The sequence below is a fragment of the Phalacrocorax aristotelis genome, chromosome 7, assembly GCF_949628215.1.
Source record: "Phalacrocorax aristotelis chromosome 7, bGulAri2.1, whole genome shotgun sequence".
In the NCBI taxonomy this organism is placed as follows: Eukaryota; Metazoa; Chordata; class Aves; order Suliformes; family Phalacrocoracidae; genus Phalacrocorax; species Phalacrocorax aristotelis.
In genome coordinates, this window is record NC_134282.1 from 20930342 (window position 1) to 20956124 (window position 25783).

The window sequence follows — 25783 nt, forward strand, 5'->3', positions numbered from 1 at the left end:
CTTAGTCGATTTGGATGATCCATCTTTTCTTCCATTCTGTGAATACACAACCCCGATTATATGCTCTGGCGCCTCCTGTACATGACTCATGTCCAAATTCTAGGTTGGAGGGAGAGCTTGTCAGATGTGTTGTATTGGCACTGAAACGACTGCTGCGTGGTCCCAGCTAGGGATGTATAACTATATCCTGTGTCCTGCTTGCCAGCTCGTATAGACCTCTTCTCTGGTTCATCTGGTTCCCCTTCAGAGGTCTGAAAAGGTTCTTACTACATAGAGTATCAAAGGATCAACCCCTTCCCTGAGATCCCTTGGACTTGTTTGAGGTATTAGAGAAATACTTTTATGCTGGATGGGATTAGTGGAGTCTATGATATGATACATACACAGAGGACACAAACTGCAGCCACAGGAGATGTTACCTGTGTCTCATGATACTTTCTCACAGGGAAAGGGTGGGGGCAAGCTGGGAAGCATCCTTATCCCTCACAGTTACAGCCTTCATTGGCTCAAACACAGCACTAGCTGGCTTTGTAACACTTGGAATGCCTGGTTGGCCTGTTAACATGTGGTGTAGCTCTCTGCTCCCTGAGGTATTCAGGAGCAATAGAACGAATCTGGAGGGTGGCTGGTAGTCTGTGTAGTGTATAATATTGTATTGTTTGGGCTTTTGTTCTTTTTTTTGTTAATGAGACATGGCTCATTTTGATTGGCTTAAATTTCTCACCTTTCCTAAGGCAAATTACCATTTTGTAGTTCCAGCAAAAGCTGACTGGAAACAATGAAGCTGTTACCGATCTGTAGCTGGAAAAGCCTGTTTAGATGTGTATGTAGACCATTTTATAGAATATTTTAAATATGGCATATGAATTCTAGATTAGTTAAGTGAAAATGTTTGAGAACTGTAAATAGTGTACTTGTAGTGAAAGCACTAAAATGCACGTATTGTTTTTTTAAATGAGAATGCATAGTCGATCACTTCTCACATTGCTTATGTCACAAACTTCATTTAAATTTCAGATAAGCTGTGTGGCAGGTCTTAGCAATGAGTTTTTTTGGTGTGGTGTTGACTTTACTCATTGGAGAGATTTAGAATATGTTAGGTGCAGGAAAGGGACACATTTTAATGTTGATCAGATTTACTATTCCATACTTCAGAAGGAAACCTCCCTAAGGCTTTTTGTCTCTGTAGAAGGAGTTCTCAGTGCTGAGTGACCTGGTTAACAATGAAATACCTGATCACACTCTACAGAAAATGATGAATTTCTGCCAGCTTAACATTTCCAACAATTTTTTTGTGATCAACTAACCATCTTTCAGTGAGTTGCAACGTGGGCTTTGAAGGCTTTCTCTGCTTCTTTCAGAGGTATAAGGCAAGCCTTCTCGATCTCTTATGTGACTGCTACCAAATGATCCCACAAAGTTTTTTGCCTCTTTGGAGGATGTAAGGGTATGGTCTCTAGGTAGCTGAGTGTGGTCTATTAAACTCTATTGATATATAAAAACTAATAGTTGAACAGATTCAGTATTACTGGCTTTATCACGTTGGCAATGGAAGAAAGTGTCAAAATAATATCAGTAATGAAATCTATACAATTTTTTTAAATTAAAATATTGTATCAAAAATACCTGAAATATGAGGTCATTTGAAACTTTGCTTTCTGCTTCTATAGCATGAGCCTTTTTGCCTCCAATATACAGGCAGCTCAGAGTTGCTATAACTAATGGCCGTTCAACTCACTTGTGTACCGAGGGTCTCTTGCCAGTTTTACTACATAATCTGTGCTCACACAGAGAAGTTGGACCATATTATTTGACTTACTCTCAATGTATTGTACTAATTTGGGAGGGACTGACTGGCTTGTCTGCAGAATATTTGGTACATTAATTCACAAATTGCTTTTTGTCACAAAGGTATCATGGGTTGCCTTACATCTAGCTTTTATAGCTGAATTACAAAGTCCTATCAATTTTGTTTGCAAAGGCCCTGATGTGCTTTCCATGAGATACCCAGAGGCTTAGGTATCTCTTAGCATTTATCCAGCTCAAAACCAAGATAAATTTATGTAGAAATACAGGTTGACTGTAGGATTTTCCATCTGTATTTTTACACCTGGTCTTTCCATTTTTCCTCTGAAATGCTTTATATTCCTGTTCTTCAGGAAACTGGCTTGCAAAAACAAATGTTATGGAGGTGCATGCTTTTCTCCCCTTTACCTCGTTTACATGGAAAGACACAGAACAGGGTTTAACTTGCTCCTAGCTTTGCTACTATAGCTGTCTTTCAAATAAGCAAGATACCATGACTCTGGCTGTCTATATGGATTTTTCTTTCCAAAGCCTGTTTTCCTTATGGTTTCACTGCTCTCAAAATCTATATGCATATGTCAAAACTCTAAGTTTTCATGAACTGAGGTGCGCCCCCATGTTGCTGATCAAGAGTGGGCACTGCTTGCTAATATTCCTTGATACTGTTACTGCTGCTAAGCCATAGCTATTTTTCTGTTGTATACTAGAACTGTCCTTTGTCTTTTCTCTGTTCTTTTTCTCTGTTCTCATTCATTTCTCCTTCTTTCTCTTAGTTTATGGCTCCTTCTCCAGGTTTCCTCCGCAGCAGCTTTGAGACAGGTGATAGCAGCTTTTGAAGCACAACTGAACTGCTTGCCTGAGCCTCCTGATCTGTAAGAGTGAGCTGGTCTTGCAGTGGCTGACTGAAGGATGACTAAGGCAGCAGGCATGGAAGGTGAGTGTCTTTTAGGAAACAGCCCATTACCTCACCTTCACAAGTCACAAGACTCCATCCCTTTAAGCATTTCTAGGAATGCAGCCATAACTTGTTCTTCTGTTTGCTACAGCTTTTTCAGGTTGGAAAGGAACACTGTAAAAGCCACTACCTCTTACAACCCTGACTGTGCAGTGTCCCAGCTAAGTGGTGGACACCAGAGTTTTTAATCTTGGTGATTTGTAGGGAAGGTCTGGGATCAACAGGACTGTCAATAGTACTTACAGGTTTTGGAGACTATCAGGACAATTTCTCTAATGGTAAACATTGCTCGTGCCTAAATGGTGTCTGTGGGACACTCAGTTTAAAACTTGATCTTGTAGATGTTGTGTAAAGGAGGGAAACAAGGTTGTAAATTGTGTTCAGTTACAGTCCTTTTATGGAGAAGAAATGCTGGGAATATAAGCATGCTTGCAGGCAATGAGGGATATTTTAGTCCTCCTACTCCAAAACAGCAGTTCTCTTATTTTACAGTGTGAGTACACCAACTGTTGCTTCTCCTGTTTCAGAAGCATGGTCTGAATATGCTTAGATTTTACAACCAGGATGGAAAGAGACAAAACATACAAGAAATTGAAGGAAGGTGGAGAGGGGAAAGACCTGAATGGCAGTGTGGTTGAAGTATGCAGAGCCTTGATTTAAGGGGTCGTAAGGAAGGACACTATGGATCTAAGAGCTGTTAATCCAACTGAACACAAGAGGGCTACAATGACACACTTTCTCTTGATAGAAGGGGTATTCTCGATGGAACTATGTCAATGTCTGTCTACCTTTTGGCCTGCTTTTATACAGCTGGGAAATTAAATAAGTTGCTACTTGACACCCTTTAAATACTTGTGTACACCTATCACTTCAGTACAGGCTATAAGGATTTAAGATTGCTATTTTCAACACTTTTCTAGAACTTTAAACTGTTAAATGTTGGAACTACTTACTGAACATGCTATTGCTGCCGATAAGGTACCAAAATCTGTGGCACAGATACATAATTTGGTATGTCCTCTAATGATATGAATGCTTTGTTCTGCACTTAAATTGTGGAGAATCCAGATTGTGTCAGCAAATAAGGAAAAGGGAACATATGAAAAGCAGAGAATTGTCTGGAAAAGTACAAACCCCTGCCTAGTAACCAAGTGCAAGTGTTAGATTGTTTCTCTATTGAGCCAAAGTGCGATTAAAAGCTACCTCCTGCAGCTGAATTTAGATTGGGCTTTTAAAGTTTTCTCTTTCCCCTATGGACCTAGTACCAAGGGGGATAAAACCTGCACAGCAGGTCTTTTAAAATCACTAAGTGGAGTGTGCGTCTGCCTGAACTTCTTGGTTCGCACAGGGCTACTCACCTGAAGTCGTCTGTGGCTCTGTGTGCCTGGCAGCGGCTCGGTTTAGGTGCTGGAAAATGACACCAAGGCATGTGCTGGCTAGAATCAGTGTAAATGGCTGGCCAGTGTTCTGCTTCATTTGTTGCTGTACTGGATGACAGTAAAAAGGCTTCTAACTGCAATGAAAAGGCGGGATTTTTTTCAGAAGGAATTTTTTTGCAGTTTTTTAGAAGGAAGTGAGAATGTTATATTTTGTTCTCTGCCTGCTGTTCTTTACACAGTGGTTTGTCTCTCTTAATTGGAGCTATCAGGATTTGTTTGTTTCCCTGGAAATGTATGTGAACATAACTTCCCAGTGAATTGTAAATCATTAGTTGAATGTGTAGCTTTACTTATATGGTCCAGGATTAGCTTCTGCAGCCCATAAAGCTTGCAGAGATTAGGACGGCCTAAGACAAAGCTTGTTGCAAGTTTAGGACTCCATCAGTCCACGGCATCTGACATTTTAGCAATGGCTTCTTTTCAAATAAATAATGTCCAAACTCACCAAAACTTATACCTAGGAGCTAGAGAAGCTCTCACCAGCAGCTGTAGGCACACAAGGCTCACTGAACCCACCGTATCTCTCGGTGTGAACATTTTCTACTTCTGAATGTGATCGGCTGCTAGAAGAGTGGAACATAAGCAAAGAGGACACAATATCCAGTAGCAGTAAAAAGCTGCTTGCCTCACTTAAAAGCCTTTTCAGGAAGGAAGAATATGAGCATTTTCCTTCAGGCAGAGACAGAAGCCAAAAGAGAAGGGTCTCAAAGCCTTTCGCAGCCTGTTTTGAGTTAGAGGAATAAATTTGCATTACTTTGCAAGCTTTTGTGTTCATATTAATTAACTGGGCCTAAGGGAAGGACCCGAAGGAGGTTTTTCCGGCATAAGATCATCACCCCCAGTTTACCTGGCACAACTGTGTGCCACAGCTGCCTCCCCCTGCTCCCATTGTTGTGTGACACTGATAACCATCAGTAGTTCCTACTTGGGAAGTTTGAGCTATCTTCTTTATCATAACATTATGCAGGCATGCAGTGCTAGTGGTGGAGGGGAGAATTCCAACTCCTTACCCCTTCTAGATAGCCAGTCATTAAGTACAGCCTGGCTTTCTGTGCTGGAAAGCATCTAATTTAGGCATGATCCTTTATCTGCAGCCTTGTGTCTGTAGGGCAGCAAAATTTTTCTCTCTGCTAACCTGCAAGGTTGGCCGTAAGTGGCTGATGTTGGCCACTGCTGTTAATGTGCACTGTGCACTGTGCATGTGATGTGTTTGCTGCTGCTGCTCTTTTCTGATGTACTTGCAAAAACACAAAAGCAGCAGGCTAGTTCTCTTGAGTTCATGGGTCTTTGCATAGAAAAAGTAAGATTATTGGGAAATGGTTGTTAAGCAAGAAAATATTATTGTCCACCACCGGAGTAAATGACATAGCTAGGTAAAATGTAGGCTGCTGAGTTTCATTTTTATGAAACTTTCTTTGGGGGGGGGAGGATGAAGGGGGGAGGGGTATATTAATCCCTTAATTTCAAATTCATTTTGGAGATGAAAGTGTTGATGCCATGCATCTGTAGTACAACTGCACTGTAGTGTCCACATTCTTGCATGTTAGGCAAACGCAGTTCTGAGTAGTCACAGACACGTAGCTTTCCCAATGCTGCAGTGGGATCTATGGAGACTCCCCGTTCACCAACAGTGAGGAATATTAGGGGTTGAGGTGCAGAGCCAGCTCTCTGTTGGTCTGCATACGTCACCGTAGGTAGAGCTGGGGGCTGCAAGGGACAGGAGCATGACAGGAATTGTGGGGAAGCCAGATGTTTACCTCCTGGGGAAGGCAGCATGGACACTTCATGTGACCTGTTTACTTGTCCCAGCCACGGTTCAGAGAATCTAGCAAAAGGTTTTGGTCTACTTCGTCAGATGCTGATAGCAGTAAGCATGTATTTGGCAGACTCACTGAAGGCAAGATGGTGCCCCAGCAAAACCTGTGCTGTCTGGCAGTGTGGCACAGTGTGCTGCACTGCAGCTGTTAGTGTGGGGATAGTGCTGCTTTATGGGCCCAGGATGTGTACTCAGGAAGTGACAGAGGCAAACAAGCAGATCAATAGGGAGCTGGGACTCTACTTCTTGTGTTGTGCGCTTCAGAAGTGAAAGCAGAGCACTCAGCAGCTGGCAGCATCACAGTGCTGCTTAGCAGGATGCGGCTGGAACATACAGAAACCAGAACTGAGCAAGCAGCGGTGAAGGGCTCTATGAACAGTGTGTCCCTGTAGACCAAATTGAAGCTTATGGAGAGCAGAGAGGAGTAGGGTCATGCGTGCTTAGGCAAATGTGGAAATTATCTCCACGCTGTTAAACAAGCGTAAGGAGCACACCCCTGCATATGCTTCCTGCTCATGCGAACAAGCGTTTCCAACTAGGAGTGGATTTCAGCCCAGTTGCCCTCTCAGCCATGCATGCACAATTGCTTTTGACTGAGGGACCTCTCCCCCCTTTGCTGAAGCCAGAGGCTGAAGAGGGGTTCCACCAGTGTCAGCCATTGACACCACAGTGTCCCCAGAGTCCCTGAGCTTATCCAGATTTCTTGTTCTCACTGATGACTCAGATGCATTCTAGCACTGCGTGCAAAAGCAGGGCACAGCTCTGCTGAGAGCAGATGGGAACCATAGCCTGAATCCAGACACACTGCCCTTGGGGCTAGATGCAAGCTGTGCACTAGGGAATGTCTGTCCTTTAGACTTAAACGTCCCAAGTTTTCTCGTTTTATGCTCATGAGGTAGTTTGCATCTGGATCAGACTCGTGGTAAGAGTTTGAGAGGCCTTAGGCCTGGAGTTAAAGCTTATGGTTCAAGAGGGGAGTCAGTGGATGTTGCACATTCTTTTGGCACCAGCTGCTTATCAGCAAATCCCTGCCAGAGGTTACAGGGATTTGCTCATCTACCGGCAGAGCTGCTCACGCCTTGCTGCCTCATCCAGCTCTGTCAAAAAGCACAGGTTAGCAAAACCAGCCATTTAAGGTATTTAAACTATCTGTGATTTTGATGGAGATGGGCTGCAGAGCAATCATGCCTATAGCTCTACCCGAGTGTCTTTAGGGTATGAGTGCTTGGAAGCTAGAGCCAATGGAGGACATGAACTGTGTTTTTACTGAAGTTGCGTTTCACTGTGGGCAAGAAGGGCGCCCTTTGAGCAGTTAATGCAGGTGCCAGGTGACAGCTAGGGTCACCCCGCGTGCGGACAGGGTCTCCGCAGCCCGGCCTGCCCGTCAGAACCCTCGCTTCCCAGAAACGAGTGGTCTGCGGGGAGGCCGCGCCGCCGCGGACGCGCAGCTGTACCGTCTGTCAAAAACTGCCCTTTTGCCCCCGCTCCGCTTCCCTCCTCCCGGGAGCGCGGAGGGCGGGGTGGCGGCGGCCGGCAACCTCCCTCGCCGGTCCCTCGCCACCAGGCCGCGCCGGCGAAGCCCGACGCCGCGGGGTCCCGGGGAGGCCGGTGGGAAGGGGGCCGGCAGCCCACCCCCTCTCAGCCCCTCGGTCGCCCTCGGCGCTGCCAGCCCCGGCGGGGCGGAGGCGCCCGGGGAAGTTCCCTTTCGGGGCATTGTGGGAAGGCGCGATGCGGCCGCGGCCTCACCTGGCGCGGGGCGGGGAGGAGGGAGGCAGGGCAGGGGAGAGGCGGCCGGCACCCAGCCGGGCCGGGCCGGCCTCCAGCCTGCCGCCACCGCACCACCGTCATGGTAAGTGGCCCGGGGACGCCGGGCTTCGCCGGGGCCGGGCGGGAGCCCGGTGCCGCGGGCGGGCCGGCGGCGGAGCCCCCTCGACGGGCGCGTTTTCTGGGCTTCCCCCGCAGCTCCCTTCAGCCCCGCCGGGACCGGGCTCCTCCGTCCGGAGCCCAGTCCCGGAGCTTGGCCGTGGGAGACCCTCCGCGGGGCCGGCTGGACGTTGTTCTCCCAAAGGCCTAAAGCAAACAGAAGTGTTTGCGCGCTGCCCGAAAAAGCAAAGTCCCCGCGGAGGTGGGCTCAGCCCTGGGACCGCGCCGCCGTCGCCTTTGGCACCCGAATGCCCCGTCTCGGGGCGCCCGGGGAGAGGGCAGCTCCCGAACCGCGGCGCCAGCCGCTCCGCCTGCGCCTGGCCCTGGGAAAACTTGGGTTGTCTTTGGTTTGGGTTTTGGTTGTTTGGTTTTTCTTTTCTCCATCCCCTGCTGGAGTAATCCGAGTTGGCTTTAAATAGAGGTAAATTACGTTTTTCAGAAAGCGCATACCAGCCAGCCTGCCTGCGAGGGCTGTGCCAGCTGCTCTGAGAAGCAGAAATGTTATTTCCAAGAAGGTTGGAACAAGGTTTGCACCTGTTTTAAAGAAATGAAAGCTGTATTCTTTTCCTTCCTGTCTTCTGACCCTTGGGGTGAGCTCGGGTCACGCTGACAGCCCTTTGTAGGCAAGCTGGAAAACAGGGCTGTTACAGAGAGAGGTTTTATGAAGTCTTCCTGTAACTTGAGGAGCTGAGGTTCAAGTCTGCTTCGGTGCCTGGAGAAGGATCGAATGTGGTTTCTTATGGATCTGCGTCTTTTGGCTGGCTCTGGTATCAAAGCAGGGCAGCGTTGGGCAGTGGGTTTTCTTGTGATGGGAGCATTAGGAAGAGCTTTTCCCCACGTGTATTCCCTAGTGCCCTATAAGTGGAGAGCTTGGGCAACAGCTTTGCCTCCAGCTCAGGTGCTTCTGCTCAGCTGCCTGGTCTCATGGGGGTTGTAGGAACTCAGCTCTGCCTTTCCATCAAGTAACATGTCTGTGAGAGAGCAGACGGGTCTGGTTCTCTTCCTCATGTGCTGGCTATTGGTCTTGTGTGCGACCTGGCTCCACAGCTGGATAGAGGCGGCCACAGCGGCTTGTTTTAGTTTGGAAGGGGGCAGCAGCCCTTCAGGTTAAAGGGCTGGCGCAGGATCCTGGGAAGGAGGCCCTTTGGCTCTCCAGTGCCCTGCTTGGTGGTGGTTTGCTGGGATCAAAAAAGGTTGCCATGGTTATTCTCTTTTGTTAAGCATGATGACCAATATCCTCAGAATAATGGCTAGATTTTCCCCAAGGAGGACTGCGGGCTTTCAATCAGTAAGATGGTTAGTGATGCCTCTTAATTCAGAAACTATCTTGCTGTTTGATAATTCAGGCTTGGGGCAGGTTCTGTGAGCAGGCCCGGAGCTGCTCTCTTGCACAGTTTGCCTGTTGTGTGCATCCATAATATCAGTTACTGGCAGCGCAGCTGAACAGAAGTCTCTCAACTCCTTCATCAGAGGCCAAGTTTTGTTGTCTGCCTCTATCCTCAAAGGCAGAGCTATGTTGTTTCTTTTAAGTGGTTTAGCCAGAATGCTGAATTTGTGTTGGTCTAGTGTATTTAGAAAGGTGTACCTGCCATTACATTTGCAAATAGAACGTGCACAGTAATGAGTTTACAGATGGCAGTGCACTCTCCACACCTTAAGTCCCTATATAGATATAACCTTTCTGGTTACACCCTGAGACAGCCCTACACATGCAGTTCCCTAGGGTAAAGCTTATGTAAACAACTGGAGTTACTGTTTTGCCCTTGAAGGTCAGTAAATACGGGAGCTGATTTCAGGGAAGCTGATCTCAGAACTCTCCCTGATGCATGCACTTCACAAATGCCAGTTTTCAAAGCACTCACAATGGTCCCAGGGGAGGGCTCCGTATTGACAATTTGGAGACTGTCTGCTGTATTGATTGTTGTAATTTTATAAGGTGAGTGTGCATTCTTACAATTAATAATTTTTTTTCCCTTTTCTGAGTTCATCGTACAAACCCTTGCTGGAGTTGTTATATTAACTAATGCTGTCAGCCTTACCCCGTTCTGTTGTAGAACCGGTGCTGATTAAGGGTGCTTTTGTCAGTGTACTCTTTCGCTTAAAAATCCTCTGTCATCCAGTCCCCGTGAAGGGGAGTAATTGTGGGCATGATCTGAAACCCTGGAGAGAAGGATCAAAAGAATCCCATTTTAGCACAGGAGCTCTAAAAATGTACTTGGTCTGAATAGAAAAGGAGTTGGCAGTGTTTCTACTTAGCAAGACGTTTGATAGCAGTCACTGATCTAGAAGCTTGCGTGGAAATATTAGTTGAAGTGACTGCAGCTTCTGATGCCTGCCTGGTGTTTGGAAATAAACTCTCAGCTGTTCTGAATATTGACCTCACCAACAATCTCAGTGCCCTTAATTGTTAAAATAGACACAGATCTGCAAAAGACATTTTTCAATGCTGCACAGAATTTACTATCTACAGGTTGAAGAATAACTGCTTTCTTCTACTCTGTGATACAGCTGTGTATCAGCCTAGCAAAGATGATGAACTTTGCCTCTTGGTACTTACCTCTGAAAGACAAGAAGGGGAGCAGATTGCGGTACATGAGAGGAGAATGACAAATAAAAGATTCTTGTTGCTTGAGGCAGCTTTCTATATGGAAAAAAAAAAGTTGTCTGTGTGGTCTTTCTTTTTTTATTCATCTTGTAGTGAACTATTAGTGTGGGAGTAGATGATAGTAATGGAAGGACGTCCTTTCTAGAAGATCCTGAGTAGATAGACTTTTCAGTTTGGAAAGAGATGGCTACATGGGATATGATAGAAATGCATGAAATCATGACTGTTATAAAGAATAGTTGCTACAGGAAGAGTCAGGGTACACCCTGTGAAATTTTTAGGCACTAAATGTAAAGAAAACAAAAGGGAATACTTTTTTTCACACAATGTAGATGAATGGTTTTAATCCACTGCCGAGGGTGTTATGGTGTCCAAGTATTTAGGCAGTTCATAGAGGATGGGCCCACAGGTGGGTTGTCTGGATCCAGTTTCTGGCCCTGAATCCTTAAACCTGTGATTCCTGGAGACAGGACTACCAGAATGATTTTACACATGCCCTGTTACTTATGTTGTCCCCTTCTGCTCAGATCAGAGTACTGCTCAGGAGATGATCCATAATATTGTATTCAGTTACTCCCTGTCATTCAGTCAGACTTTTGAATACCATTTAGTAGAATTTGCTAGGAAAAATGTTTTTTAGGGTTCTCAGGAAGTCTGTAATCTCTGACTGTTGATGTGATCCTCTTCCAGATTACAGATTGTCACTGTTATACTAGAGGCCGCTCTGGACTGGCTGGCTGTGCAGTAATTGCGATGCATGCTTTACCGTCTGTAGGTAATAAGCTTATTTCCGGAAAGCAAAAGAAATGTTATGATAGATCATCTGCTAATTCTTTGCTTAAACCATTTTAAAATATATTTTCACTCACAAATAAGGAAATTGTAGGCATGTTTCAGAACCAGGAGTTACTAGGATGTGGAGTGCCTGGAGGGCTTTGAAGAAAGCCATGGCATCAGCAGTAAGCAAATGTAGAAAGAGGCAGTGAGTGGCTGGGGCTATGAGGAGGCAAGAAAACGCTGCTAAGCATGTGGACAGTGTAAAATGTTTGCTGCTTTTCTGTACCTTTACTCTTAATTACTTAAAAATCCCATGATTTATAAACCACCCTATAGACCTTCTGCCTTCTGAAGGTATCAGTTCTGTGCAAGAGCAGCAAAGGGACAAAATTATGCAAGTACTGAGGAAGCTGATGGATCAGGGAGGGCAGGTAGAGCTGCTCCTCCCCAAAGTACTTACAAGATTTATGCTTCGGCATATACATCAGGCATTTATGTGAGCCAGTTGTAGTCTTTCTGGTGATGCCTAAATTAAAAGCGTATTGCTCCTGTATAAACAATTCTTGCTATCACATATGCACAGCTACTAATTACCATCCCTGCCCATTCATTTCCCTGCTGTCCTATTCCTACAGGTTGCCATTTGCATTTGTTTGGCTGCTTTGGGTGTATGCTTTCTTGCATGGCCACCCCTGGGTCTTTGCATTTTTGCAGATGTTGGGAGTTTAGAGACATGCAAGATACAGTCATGCACAAATGGTTTTTCATTTTTGAGTGGGAATATAGCATTCAGAGTCACTGGGGCAGGATGGGAAAATAAAATTTGTTTGTGTATTTGAAGGCAAGCCTGACCTGTCTTTCTGGCCTAGTATGTCCTGGATTTATGTTTTTCAAGATCACAGGCGTAACCCCAGGCACTCTGTGGACCAGTCTTTTTTTATTCTCTGCCTTGCTGAATTTGTTAGGATGTCCATCTGCTATTCTGTGTTCAGGCCCGGGAAGAGAGGGCACTAAAATCCCTCATCACCAGCATGTAAATGCCAGTTGTTGCCTTGCTGCTTGCTGTTGGAGCTTGAACATAGTTTTGCTCAGACACTTGCAGTCCTCGATGGCTTGTTAACCAGCGCAGGAACTCCTGCATGGTCATCGCCCTCTGCTTAGTCCCATGAGGCAAGCAACAGACACAAATGGCAAAGGAATGAGAAATAGAATCATTTTTGTTTGAAGAAAACACAGAAATATTACCATGTTCTGCCTTTGTCTTGCAACACTGCATGCTGGAAGAACACGTGAAGCATTGGGTGAGTTGTCTGCCTGTCTGCTCTGAGCTCTAGAAAAGCCGTGGGAATGGCTACACGAAACTCTCAGAACTCAACAGCTGCCAGGCTCAGGAGGTGGGGATATGGAAGGGGCAGTACTTCAGGCATTTCCTTTTCTCCAAGTCTCATGACAAGACCCAGGTGAATAGCAGAATTAATTTTTGGTCCATTTTTTCATTCTGGAGGCTAAATTTTAGGCCAACATGAAGCATTTTGTGAGATCCTGTGCTCTGGCCCTTCCTTCTGTAAACAATGGTTGCTTCTTTTATGTTTAGGTTATTAAATCCATGTCGGTTTTTTATCTTAATGATAAAATGCCATTTTAAAAGGGAAAACTGAGAATTTTTCTATTGAAAATGCCTAAAAGAAATGCTTTAGTGTTTCAAAAAAATTACTCGTGCTTTTTCAGAGGCATTGACAAATGTGATCCTAACTCACGTCTATCTTCGGTCCATCCAGAGCTCAGATTTTCTGAGAGCATCTTTGTCAGGAGCTGGAAGGATGGGCATGAGGCTGCTGCAGACCTGCAGTGATTCTGCTCCACCAGGACAGGGGCATCCCCAGGCTGAAGCACTATCTGTCAGCTGGCTGAGGAGCTGGGAAAACTGTCACCTTCTGGTGTGCCTGCCCTGTTGCAGAGCAAAGCTTTTTAATTTTGCTCTTTGAAAGGTCAGAGGTGAGGGAAGGGCACTGCAGTTCCTTCATGTAGCAGGGCTTTGCAAATACCTGTAAGACAAACTGGAAATGAGAATAAAAGAGGCTGCACCTTTTGAGACAGTCAACTGGGCTACCTTTTAGCTCTGTTTCTTCGCCAGTTGTTCAAGGAACAGACTGGGAGGATGGCTTTTCATGACTGTAAAGTACATTGGGGCTATAGTGAATTAGCGGTAGCTCTTGACAGCTTGTTCAGCCTCTCCCTGACCTCCTTTTCATTATAGTAACCTAATGAAGATTTTCACTGCCTCCCAAAAAGGTATACACAAATAAAAACACCTCTGAGACTCCAGCCCAGGAGGCAGAAGGGATGTGATTACCTATTTAATAATTGTTTTGAATGACTTCAAATGGTGCTGCGTTCTGTAAGGTCAGCCAGCCAGTATCCCTACAACTGTCTGTCCCCGGAGCTGAGACTGAAGATAGGAGTGCCGGCTCTGGTTCATGTGGCTGTAGTGCGGTCACTGGCCTGCTCTCAGACTGCAGAGTTTGAGGTAGGCTTTATGCAAACTTCCTGCCTGGATCTGTTCTTGCTTATGGCCTAGAAACTGGAGTAATTGCACTTGAAGGAAAAAAGCACTGATTTAAGAAAACTGAGAATAATTATCCTCTGTGAGAACTGGATGTCATTGCCTGCATCTACGTTTTAGAGGAGCTATCCTGGAAAGCTGTGCTGTCTCATCTCCAGAGATGTTCTGGAAACCTGGCTTTCCTGTTGGTGGGACGCCCAGCAGCGTGCGAGGAGGAGGAACGAGAATGCCTGTACTGTAGGGAGGATGTTGAAGGAATGCTACTAGTTTATGAGAAATGAGCCAAGGTTGGGACGACTAAACCTGCTAGAGGCAATGATAAGCAGGAGCAGAGCTTGTGGGGCACTTACAGCTCCCTTGAGCTTTGTTTTCTTTTCCTTAGGTAACGATTGGAAGTGAGGAGCTTCAGGTTGTTTTTGGTTTGGAACTTCAGCTCAGCTATACTGTTTTGATTATAGTTTTATTTAATTCAAGTGAGACTATCAACGTTGTTGGCTGGATCAATACTATATGGTGTAAATATCCTTTAAATGATGGTATGCTGGTCAATTTAAAATCATCAGTAATAAGGGTGACTTCTGCATCTTGAAAAGCATAAAATCAATGTGTAACTATAGTCAAGTGTGCCTGTAATGATCTGCCACAACTTTTATTGCTTGGACTTTGGATGTATTGTTTAGGGGAAATTGTTCAGAAATTAATCTTAACAGAGAGTAAGTGAGAAAGATTTCTGTGCCAGTTAGGAAGCAATATACTACTTTGGTATTTTTGTGTTGCTGTTTTTCCACTTGTTTTTTTCTTATTTGCTCACATCATACAGACTACATACATGTTTTAAATTTTAAAGCTGAGATTCTACAGTATTTAATAAACACCTGTCAGCTTCTGCGCTGCTGTGAATAAAAGTTTTAGTAACAGAATAAACAAGGGAATTAATATAGTTAATAAAGTAGCCTGGTTTGGATTTTGCATAATTGTTTTAAAAGTGCCTAAAACCCCACAGTGTATGTATTAAAGGTCAGTAGCCAGCTGGGGACTTAGTGCAGCAGCAGAATACCAAAATACCTGTGCTTCAGTGTATTATTCTGACTCTTCCTGATGTGGCTAGATTGTTAATACATAGGTCAATAGCTGTTCAGTATGTCTTTCTCACTTCACCCTAAATGCCTGGCATTCCAAACCATCTGTATATGCACAGTGTAGTGCTTTTTTTTGGGGGAGGGTGGGGGGGTGTGTGTGTGGGGTATTTCAATATTTACTTCCCTCACTCCAAAAAAAAACCCCATTAAACAAAGTAAAAACTGCAAGGATTTTTTTTATTCTTCAAAGGTTTTGGAGAAAAAAAGCAGCTAATGCTGGAATAATTTGGCTGTTCATACTTTTAAAAAGAAACAATTTAATGAAAGTAGGTTTTGTTCATTTTCCGATGTGGTGTAAAAATAAAGCCAATAAATTATGTACCGCTATGTTGGAAAATACATTCTTTCATATTGGAGGAAAGAATGAAAAATAGTAAAAGATAAGCAGAATATGAACTCGACAAGACTAAAATAGTGCCAGAAGATTGAGCAGTCTTCAAGGGAGTCAGAATAAGTTAAAAGAGAACTTTTTATGATAAAGTTGCTTCCTCTCCACCAGGTACAGCCAGTCAGTCTGGTTTTCCCCAGGTTTATATGAGCAGCTGAAGGTGTGGCTTTTTTCATCCCACTTCCCTTTTCATGTGGTCTATGAGTTTTTCTTTATTAGCATGTCATATATTACCTGTTGCCCTACTGGCAGCAGCAGGCTTAAACGGAAAGTTTTTGAGAAAAACAGAGTTTCTGAGTTCTGCCAAGCTGTCTGTTTTAGGATAGCAATTCCTAATTTGCAAATTTTAGTTAACTTGTGAATTTCAGGAATCTTCCTGTTTTATAAAGGTGATTTGGGAGGGCTTTTGACTGAATCTGGAAAGGTTACAGCTGAAGCAGGCTCTAAACCCAGTGCTGGAGTGACAGAGCTGTCTAGCTAAGCAAATCCTTGCCCAAACCAAGCACCTAGGGAAGAGAAGGATGCTCGGTTTTCTCAGTCTTCCAGTCGCCGTCTCCTCTCTGCCTTCCCTCCCCTTAGGCTCCCTGGAGTCCTCCCATCTCGCTGTCCTCCTCTCCCACCAGAGGGACCTGGAGCAGCCAGATGCCACAGAACAGGTTTGAAGCCAGTTGGCAGATGTTATGCAGGTTGAATTACAGGAGGACAAGAAGTATTTCTAGCACGCATTCTTCTCACAGTGGGGTGAATTAAAGCCTCGCTGCACTGACCCCTGGAGTTTACCTTGCAGGAAGAAATGTGTCATCTTTTACATGTTTATGTCATTGGACAGTGAACTGGAGAAATGACCCTGGGAGTCAGGAAAGCCGCTTTGTCTTCCTGTGTGTAGTCGCCTTTATTTGATATCCCTACAGGTGGTTTGTTCTGTATGTAATAGAATATAGTCTGGAGTCCTTTAGGCAGTCGTACTAAACGTTGCAGTACAGATCAGGTTAAGTTTTAAAACATCTGTAAAAGCAACAAATGATCAGACTTCAAAACCAGTGAGCCAACTGTAAAGCGTTTGATCAGTCTGGAGTGTGAAATGGCCAAATACCTGGGAAGGCTGCACCAAAGGGGTCCTCCAGTCTCGGCCCGGAACAGGCTGGGGACAAGCTTGGGTGAGCTGCTTATCAGATCATGACAGCCCATTAGCAAACAGAGGGAAAGGTCTCCCAAGGAAGGTGGAAGAAAATCACAGTGTATGTTAGTTTTACATTTCTCTTACATTTGCAGTTTGTGAACATGTACACCTTCTGTATTTTGCATTTTCGATGTCTGTTCTATTTACTGTGAAATTATTTCATGTCAAAGTCTACCATTTGATATTTTTTTTGTAGCCCTGAAACTAAGGGTGGTGTTTATTATCCTGGTACAGTTTCGTAGATACTAATAAAATGGAAGGCCCCATAAATTTCCAACCTTGTCGTATAACCTACAGCTGCATGAGCTGTCTATAGAAATGCATGAGAAGGTGACAGAGTTCAGGTTTAGAAATCTGGTTTAAATGCTTGACTTTTTATAAAAAACCCTCTTTTTCCGACTAGAATATAGTGGCCTACAAATACAGAATGCAAAAATGCAGTCATTTAAGCTACTTACTGATGTTTCTGGAGATTGTTTTGCACAGTGGTGTAGGTGGTTGGGTCTGATTCAGTAGAACAAGCTAATAAAATTACACGTAGCCTCTAGACCAAAGCTTGTCTCCTACAGACTCCACATGTGAAGGTAGCCGATGCTCTCATAGGAACTGCACTCCTCATGCTGACCCACTCAGGCTTGGGCCTAAAAATTCCCTCTGGCGTTGCCCCTGGATCTGGTGATTGTTAGTCACAGCCAGCACGCCCTAGAATGGTAGGAAAGGAAATCAAACACCCTGCTTCAAAGGTATTTTGCTTGAAGCAATTCATTTGCCTATGTTTTTCTCTGGAATTAGAACTTCTAAAGACCTGTAAAACACTGCAGGATGATCTACCTCTATTTGTAGTTTGGCTGCTGAAAACCTAACCAAAATTTCCTTAATCAACATCCATCTTCTCATTAGCAATGTAGGAAAGCAAATATGTTTTCACAGCCGAGAAGCAAGGAACAGATGACCTGTTAGATTTGTGTTTGTGCAGTACTTCAACACTTCTAGGTTTATTGATGCATCAAAATCTTTCCAGTGAGCCCTAATGAACAGGGCTATGAGATCGAGGCATGTGTTGTACCATGTCAGTGTGGGTGGGCAGAGCAAAGCTGAACTGAGTGAAACAATGTCGATACTAATTGGATGCTTAGGCTTACAGGAATTAAGCTATTTAACCTTAGAATATAGTATTATTTACCTCCTAGAGAGTTCCCGAGATTGAATGGACTTTAGAAATTAGAAAAAGGAAGAAAAGTCAAAAGAGAAGAAAAACCCCACAGTATTTTCTCTTCTAAGTAGCTGCAACTTTCTCATATGTTGTTTTGTTAGAAGAGCTGTCAGCTGGCCAGTAATATATACCTAGGCTTGAGGATACACTCTCTTGCTGCAGACTGTAAAATTAGAATGGACTACAGTAGAGGCTCATATGTATTTTCTAGCTGTATATATTTCCATAATAGTAAAATTGCCTTATGAGGTATGCAGTTATATTCTGCATATGAAACAGCGGGGGATGTGAGACCCAAAAGATAGGATTTTTGAAGCTCATGTACGAATCTTGATGCATTTAAGAGCATTAACAGATATTTTATGATTGCAAAGAATGTTGCCTCTGCTCATGAAAGTGGTGGTGAAACATGAAGTGCATCTTTATAAGAAACAGTGGAGTTTTCAGAGCAATTTTAAATGGAGAGCAGCTTGCTTTCCTATGGATGAAGCACAACATATTGAAGTAAACTAATCAGCAGAAAATGATGGTAATATTCACAGTAATTCCCTAGCTTGTTGGTGTTTAACCTTTTAGAGGCATAAGGTTGCTTTCCTGGAGATATATGTATTACTTGCAGGCACTTGGATTTAAGGTCTGTTGGGTCCAAGAGATGAACCTAAACCAGAATACCCTTTCATTATCTCCCTATTGAAGCCCTGCACGTAAATATATTTCTTCCTGAGGATGTCTCAGCACGATCTTGTTATGCTGAACATGCTGTCAGCTTTTGATAGGGATTCATTGACTAATTCCCTGCATTTTCAATTGAATCTGATAATCATCTTCTATCTGATTCACCATATTTTTAGAGATTTGTCAAATAGCTGCTACCTGTGCTTGATGGCTTTTAAATGGACACCCACTGACCTGCTGCTCTTATCTGCAGAACCTACACACTGTTTTTCAAATGCACTCATCTTTACAAAGGCTTTGGCTTTGCTGTGCAGCAAGCAAAATAGTCCTTCATTCATCCAGCTCCTCTCAGTGGAAAAGCGTATGGACAGTAAGTACTGTCCCTTCATCTACTGGGAAGGGGTAACCCCCGACAGCCGGAATTACCATGTCAAAGCCCAGGTGGTAACATGAACAGAGAAAGGCAAGAACATGGTGCTTTGATCTTCACTGTAATCAGGCCCTGTGTACTGCCAGCGGCATAATTGTGCTTATTTAGCAAGCTCATCTGGAGAGTGTTAGAGGGCTCAACACAAGGCAGCTGCAAAATCCTTGTAATTTTATCAAGCACATTAGGCTAATGATGGCAAGAGCCATATTTCCAGCAGTAGATCCTGCCACAGGCACATATGGATAAAACAGTCCACCTTTTCCTAAAAAGATCCCACATTTGAAGTCTTTCTCAATATAGTCAGAAGTCTTATCTCCAAATTACTCAACAGCTGTGCAACTTAATAGCTAGAGAATGGTTCTGAATTATTAATAAATGCTGTGTTTAAAATTCAGTAGCTTGCTTGTTTGTTTTTTCCCTTTTTTTTTGTAGAAGCTTCTCTGGCATACTTCTTTGCTTGGACTTCACCAGACTGTAGAATGATTTTGTCTTTACAGAAATCTGCATTGTAATCTTGATAGTAACTGTGAACAGTAACATTAATCGTCACTGGTGAGATGGAGTGATGGGGAAGTATAGGTACAGCAATAAGCTGGAATAGTAAACAAGAGGGAGAAGGGATTAGGGTGTAGATTGAGAAGCTATGGGGAAGAATGGGGATGTGGCAAGTGACTTGCTAGGCCTTCTGTTGGGAGTTGCAAGGATTGGGAGCATGTGAGGAAAATGAGGCTCCTGTTCTTCTCCCTGGTCCTCCCAGCATCAGGGGAAGCCTTGTCTCTGCAGGCACAAGTGGCAGCGTGCCTGTCATCATGCACATGGCTGTGACTGTGGTTAGACATCCTTCCTGCAAGCCCCTGGCCTCCAGGCATTGGTACTGGTGAGAAAGCGATGGGGATGCCTATGAAGAACAGGGCAGTTCACAGTGTCGTCAGCCATTGGAAGCATCTCTGTCCCTGCTAGGGTTGGTTTGTGGTTTGGTTTGTTTTTTTTCTCCCCATTTACCAGGGGATGTCCAGTTGAGATGGATGTCATCCTCAGATAGATTTCCTGCATTCTTCAAGCCATTTCTGTGCTGTGGGTAGATGACTTACTGTACTGCTTGAAGACTTAGTATGGTCAGTTATTTTAATCTGTTAACTTGTATAAGTGTATAGATTTGTATGAACGTGATTGATACTTTTCTCCCAAAGGCCCACTGGCATTTAAAAGCTAGCACTTCTGTATTTCAGTAATACTGATAATGCTAAGCATGAAAAAATCATGGGTCAAACCATGTAAAATTATGACTAGCTTTAAATTTGAAATTTTAGGACAGTGTATGTATCGTGCTTTATTCAACGTGATATCCTTGGTCACTGATGCCTGTCCTTTGTCATCACAGTCATCTGTGTTTCATAATCTGGTGATTTCTTTAGTAAAACTAGTCAAGCTCCCTTTCCAAAGTAGTTGGTTTCTTCTGCTTCTGAGATCCTCTTCTAGGAACATGCTGCTTTGTTTGTCACCTGAAATAGTGCAATACCAGAATTGTTAGTGATTATGATTACTATCTAGGTATTCATATTTCTAGTCTTGTGCTACACCGCATCCTTGATCTCCCTAGCCTTGTTGTATCTAAGTCTTTATTCCCATTACTAAGGTGTCTAATCTTGCTGGAGGAGGGGCTGGGGCCCTCTTCTAACCACTGCAAAGTGGTGATACTCCTGTTCCCCAGGGAAATGGCAGAATAGGAAGCAAAGCTGCTCTTTGTACAAGGTAAGGGAGGACGGGTGGGAGAGGATGCAAAGGCGGTGCGAAGGGGAGAGGTCCCACAGGGAGGGAAGAGCTGCTGGGGGAAGAAACAGGAGAGGGGAGGGATCTCTGCTGCCGCGCTCAGCCTCCCTCAGACCTCACTGACCCCACGTCCGAACATTGCAACAAGGCTGGAGTTGCCTTTGCTAAGATCTCACAGATTTCTGGTGTCAGACAGAGGAATGCTCTTCTCTGGCTATGGCTCTGGCATTAACCATGTTGCTTTGTTTACTCTAGATACACTTTATACTGCTGTTCAGTCGGCAGGGGAAATTAAGGCTTCAGAAATGGTATACGACGCTACCTGATAAAGAGAAGAAAAAGATCATTCGAGAAATTGTTCAGATTATTTTGTCTCGCAATCAAAAAACAAGTAGTTTTGTTGACTGGAAAGACCTCAAGCTTGTTTACAAAAGGTGTGAGTAGTTTTATGAGAACATATAATTACTATCCATATAAATAACGTGCTAGAAGAGGAAAAATAAAGGCTTACTTTAAGAAAAACAGCAAACAAAACCGTAAGTGCTAGAGTAAGCTGGCAGGAGCCTGCCATCAGCAATTTGTGTATAACAGCACAATGTCCCTGGATAAGTCGGCAGGGTAAATTGTGGGGTGAAAAATACTTGCGCAATCTGTCAAATGGCAAAAATGGGAGCAACCTATTAGGTATTAGTGGTTGAAATTGTCAGAAGGCTTTAGGCTTCACTGCTCATAATTCCCCAAGGTAGCCTGCTGACATGTGTGCTGGCCTTTATTAGGCTCGCTGGTAGGTTGCAGGAACTGTTCTGAGGTATTTTCAATATTTTGTCAAATTCAATTTTTGAAATATTTATTGCTCTGGAAAGTGTTAATTCTCATTTCCTTTTCCAGAGAAATCACTGGTCCTAGTTACAGGATGCTTAGCATGTTAACTGCATGTTAATTGTGGCAAAGCTGTAGCAAACAAAAGTAGCCTTAAGGTATGGCACACTGTACAAATTAAGTGGCATCTCCCATTTAGCAAGAATTGAGTTCCATGCTGTAAAGTGATGGATGTAAACATCTGGCCAGGTGCTGTGACAAGCTGGGCCTCCAGCCACAGCACCAGAGGGTTGAGGTAGATCATTACTCCCATCTTGGGTTGATTTAAACAAAGTTTTGCTGTAGGTTAGTTTTGAAGGTTGTTTGGACTAAGCAGTTTCATGCTTTCTGGCCCTATGTAAAACGCTTTCAGTCATTTGATAGCCAGCAGGCTTGCCAAGGTATAACTCCTTCCACCTTTATTTTTGCCTTTATTATTTTTTAATTAAAATAATTAATTCTACAGTTTAACGCCACTTTCTGTAGTGCTATTGCAGCAGGTGAGGGAGACCTTAAAGTACAACTGATTTAAATGTTTGTTTTAAGACCAGTGTTGGAGGTATCCCACTTTGCCAAGGGTGGAGTTTGTTTCTCTAACTAAATGAATAATTTGTTTAAATTATCTGATCTTTTTAAGTGTTCTCTGAGACAGTATAAGAATGGAAGAAAAATATTATTTTAGAGACAGGATAGACATTAACTGTCATATGCATAACCTCTAAGAGAAAAGGAGGGCACTGATGATCCAGTTGTTCATTCTCACTCACGTTTTTGCCTTTATTTCCCTAGGTATGCTAGTTTGTATTTCTGTTGTGCAATAGAAGACCAGGATAATGAGCTCCTGACACTAGAGATTGTTCATCGATACGTAGAGCTTCTGGACAGATACTTTGGAAATGTATGTGTCACTTTTTTCCCCAAGAAATGTGTTTCTGGCTGTCTGATAAACAAAGTTATCTGAAGCCATTTTACTTCTGTTTCTGCCTGCACTACTTGCCCCGTAGACTCTCTCAATCCAGAGTGAATTTGATTATTAGAATGTTTTATAAAATAGTGCTGAAACTATCATAAAACTGTTTTTTCCATCCTTTCTGCCCCACCAAAAAATGAATCTTGATGCTTTGTGTGTATCTCCTGGAATAGAGTTTGAGGAGAAAGCTTGAAGCAAATTACTTTAAAAAATTCCTGGGCGACAGTACTTTAATTCTCTCTCCTGACATCTTCAGATACACTGGGTTTGTTAGTTTCATAATATTGTGTAATAGTTAAGGACAAAAGAGGAAAACATTAAAGTGGGGTTTTTTTTAAAGAAAAGACCTGAATGAGGTCCAAATAAGTCTTTCAGTAAGTCTTTAAAGACTACAAGAGACCCATCTTTTCTATGAATATTTTCAAAATTGTTCCCACTACCTTAACACATCTCTTACTTTAAATCACTGTGGCACAACTTATGTTTGTACCACCTCAAAACAAAACAGCAGCTGGTGACTGTAAGGTCACTAGGACAGGGAATTTGTCTTGCTCTGTGAAACTGCGTGAACATATGTAACCCATATTACAAGTGCTATATAAGATCTATTATAAGGTTAGTAGGCTAGGAAGTCAGCTTTGTTCTCTGAAAACCAGTATGAATGTAGTGTATTACATAAAATAAGTGGAATAATTTTGCTGTAAGTCTAGGCTATATATGTGAAGAGAATATGTGTAGAAGCTGCAATATTACATAATATGCGGTATCTTTCTTCACCCTGCTACTTGCCACAAAAGTGCATATGTTGAATACATTTGATCATCTTAACAGCTTTGTCCCAGTAGTTCTTATAATGCTGTAAAAGTAATTTAAATGTGGGGTGTCCTTCTTTTCTGGCAGGTGTGTGAGCTGGATATTATCTTTAATTTTGAAAAAGCTTATTTTATTCTTGATGAGTTTATAATTGGTGGAGAAGTACAAGAAACTTCAAAGAAGACTGCAGTGAAAGCCATAGAAGACTCTGACATGTTGCAGGAGGTAAGGCAGAGGAAGACAAAAGGCAAACACCTCATCTTCCTACGTCTTCCTTGTTTGACAGGAGCTTAAAATACAGCTAAGCACTTCTGGTACTTAATTATCCAAACGTGTCTTAGGTTCAGTTTCAATAGGTACAACAGTGCACGTAAGGTAGCAGTTACATAAGCTTTCAGTTCAACCCTCATCAGAATCATCTGAAGGCTCTTTATATAATGCTGTTGAATGGCTAGAGCTTCTCGGATATTATATTAAAAATAGTTTAAGATGTATCTAAGATATTTTTATAGTATAAGAATATAATCTAAGATTATATATTATGTATAAATACATACATAAAAATACAGAAAAATCTGTTTCACTAATACATTGGAAACAGATGACTTACTATTAACATTTAAAATTGGAAAGAGTATGTGCTGGCAAGCTCCGCTTTCATTCATAAACACCTGTCTGTTTTCTGCAGGGCACAGATATGTAACCTTTATTCAGAACCCTGCGGGAATTCTTTTCTGTAACTTTCACTATTGACCCAGGAATGGCAAAAGCAGTTGAATGTGATGGGTTTACCTCATTTTCTCCTAGGTAGTGAAGGATCCATTGTAATACTGAAGGAAACGGCACACTGGTAGAACTAGCTAGGGACACTCTATGCGAGTCAAACAGTTTTTCACAGTGGTCTGGTATTTGCACGTGAAACTAAGCCAGCTATGTACAAAACCCAGCTAAGCATGGCGAGTTTAGCCGCAACCATGGTATGTTGTGATTTGAAGATCAGATTCTAAAACGCCATTAAAGGTTTTCAAAGCAGAATTATTTCTACATTTTAATTAACCTGGCCTAATTCCATACATAACTCCAGCTGTCTTAAAAGAGGACAAAAGGGTTGGTTTGACTATTACTGTACCGCTCCATAATGCATCAGTTGTTTCTTTTTCTTTTTTTCAGACAGTGGAGGAGTACATGAACAAGCCTGCATTTTAGTGTTAAAACTACCTAGAGAGAACTGCTGTGTGCACCTGTAAAATGCACTTCCTGAAATTGCTTCCCAATGTGCCAGATCCTCAGAGAAATACCAAAAAACAGTAACTAAAGGGGTTTGTTTGTATAATGGTGAAGATGAAGGTCAGCTAATGTAGCACAGGGTTTAACAATTCTGTACTTGCATTACTTTGCATATGAGTTTCTCAGAATTGTTACTACCCTTGATCTAGTTTCTCTTCTCCTTGCTAGACTAAACACTTGTTTTGTACCGTGTCTTTTAGCTACGGGTTTTATCATCATAAAATGTTACTCTGGCTGTACTTTGAAGAGGTATTTTTACTAGTTTTGGTCCACTGCTGACTGTATGACTCTACTTTTGTACAAATGTCCATTATTTTGAATGTAATGATAATTCTGCTCTAATAATAATTTTTTTCTAAAAGCCAAATTGTTGTGGGCCCTAATTTTACAAGTTTGCTTTGAAAAGATTAACCCTTCTAGCATACAAAGAAATATGCTCCTCTTTGGACCAGTCCCTTTCTTTCACTATCTTCCTTCTATTTTCTGCTCTAGTCTGCTAATAAAACTGCTCCAAATGCTACTAGAGGGCAGTCCACACCTCCATTTAATCTGGAAGACTGTTCTGACTCGAGGTAAGCTTCTCCCAGGTTTAATGAATCCTTTTTGCTGCTGCGTGCGGATGGCCTGTTTCTGTCTTTCTCCTCATTTTCCTGTCCCCTTCCTAGATACCCTGGACCTGGAGAAGGGCTACAACCTTTGGAAGTGTGCAGCTTGAGCACCAGAGATATCCTGAAGAGGAGAAATTAGTCTTTGGGATTTTAGGGTGAAGATCATCTTGTATCTCTTTTGGCATCCACCAATAACCATCTTTCCCAGGAGAGTTTTCCAGTTCCAAACTCACACACCAATTGGGATGATTGGCTTTCTAGTAGTTGAACATGGCCCATTTTTGTGAAGGTTGGACAATTTAATCAATCTTTTATAACTCTGCAAGTTGCACAAAGGGAAAAAGGGTAAAATAGTAGAAGAATCAGCTGGGCTGTGCATCTTACTGTGTGTTATAAAACATTGTAGCTGCGTGCAGGGAGCCAGGTGTGTTAACTTGCCTCTCCTCTGTCAGTGCAATTTGCACTCTAGATCGAACTGGCTTCCTTAGAGTGATTATTTCCTCCTTTATCAGAATTGAAAGCTCAGAGAAATTCTGTTTATCTTAGCTCATAACTCACAGATGTTTTG

General features: G+C 43.0%; 1 protein-coding gene across 2 annotated transcripts; it reads left to right on the forward strand.

Annotated features, from left to right (window-relative positions):
* Window positions 1-7775: 7775 nt before the first annotated feature.
* On the forward strand, window positions 7776-24974 carry AP1S3 (adaptor related protein complex 1 subunit sigma 3). 2 transcript variants are annotated; one of them, XM_075099223.1, is made up of 5 exons: window positions 7776-7865; window positions 20935-21113; window positions 22327-22435; window positions 23408-23545; window positions 24491-24974. In XM_075099223.1, exons 1-5 carry the CDS (start codon window positions 7863-7865, stop codon window positions 24524-24526), a joined length of 465 nt encoding a protein of 154 aa, XP_074955324.1. In that variant the 5' UTR covers window positions 7776-7862; the 3' UTR covers window positions 24527-24974. The 2 variants fall into 2 exon arrangements, with proteins under 2 accessions (XP_074955324.1, XP_074955325.1); XM_075099224.1 differs by lacking the exon at window positions 7776-7865 and adding an exon at window positions 18739-18849.
* The last annotated feature ends 809 nt before the right edge of the window (window positions 24975-25783 follow it).

Coding starts and splice junctions, on each gene's coding strand:
- AP1S3 (XM_075099224.1), top strand. CDS start 18,754: ATGCACTCATCTTTACAAAGGCTTTGGCTTTGCTGTGCAGCAAGCAAA. Junction 21,114..22,326: donor CTCAAGCTTGTTTACAAAAG/GTGTGAGTAGTT, acceptor TTATTTCCCTAG/GTATGCTAGTTTGTATTTCT. Junction 22,436..23,407: donor TGGACAGATACTTTGGAAAT/GTATGTGTCACT, acceptor CTTTTCTGGCAG/GTGTGTGAGCTGGATATTAT.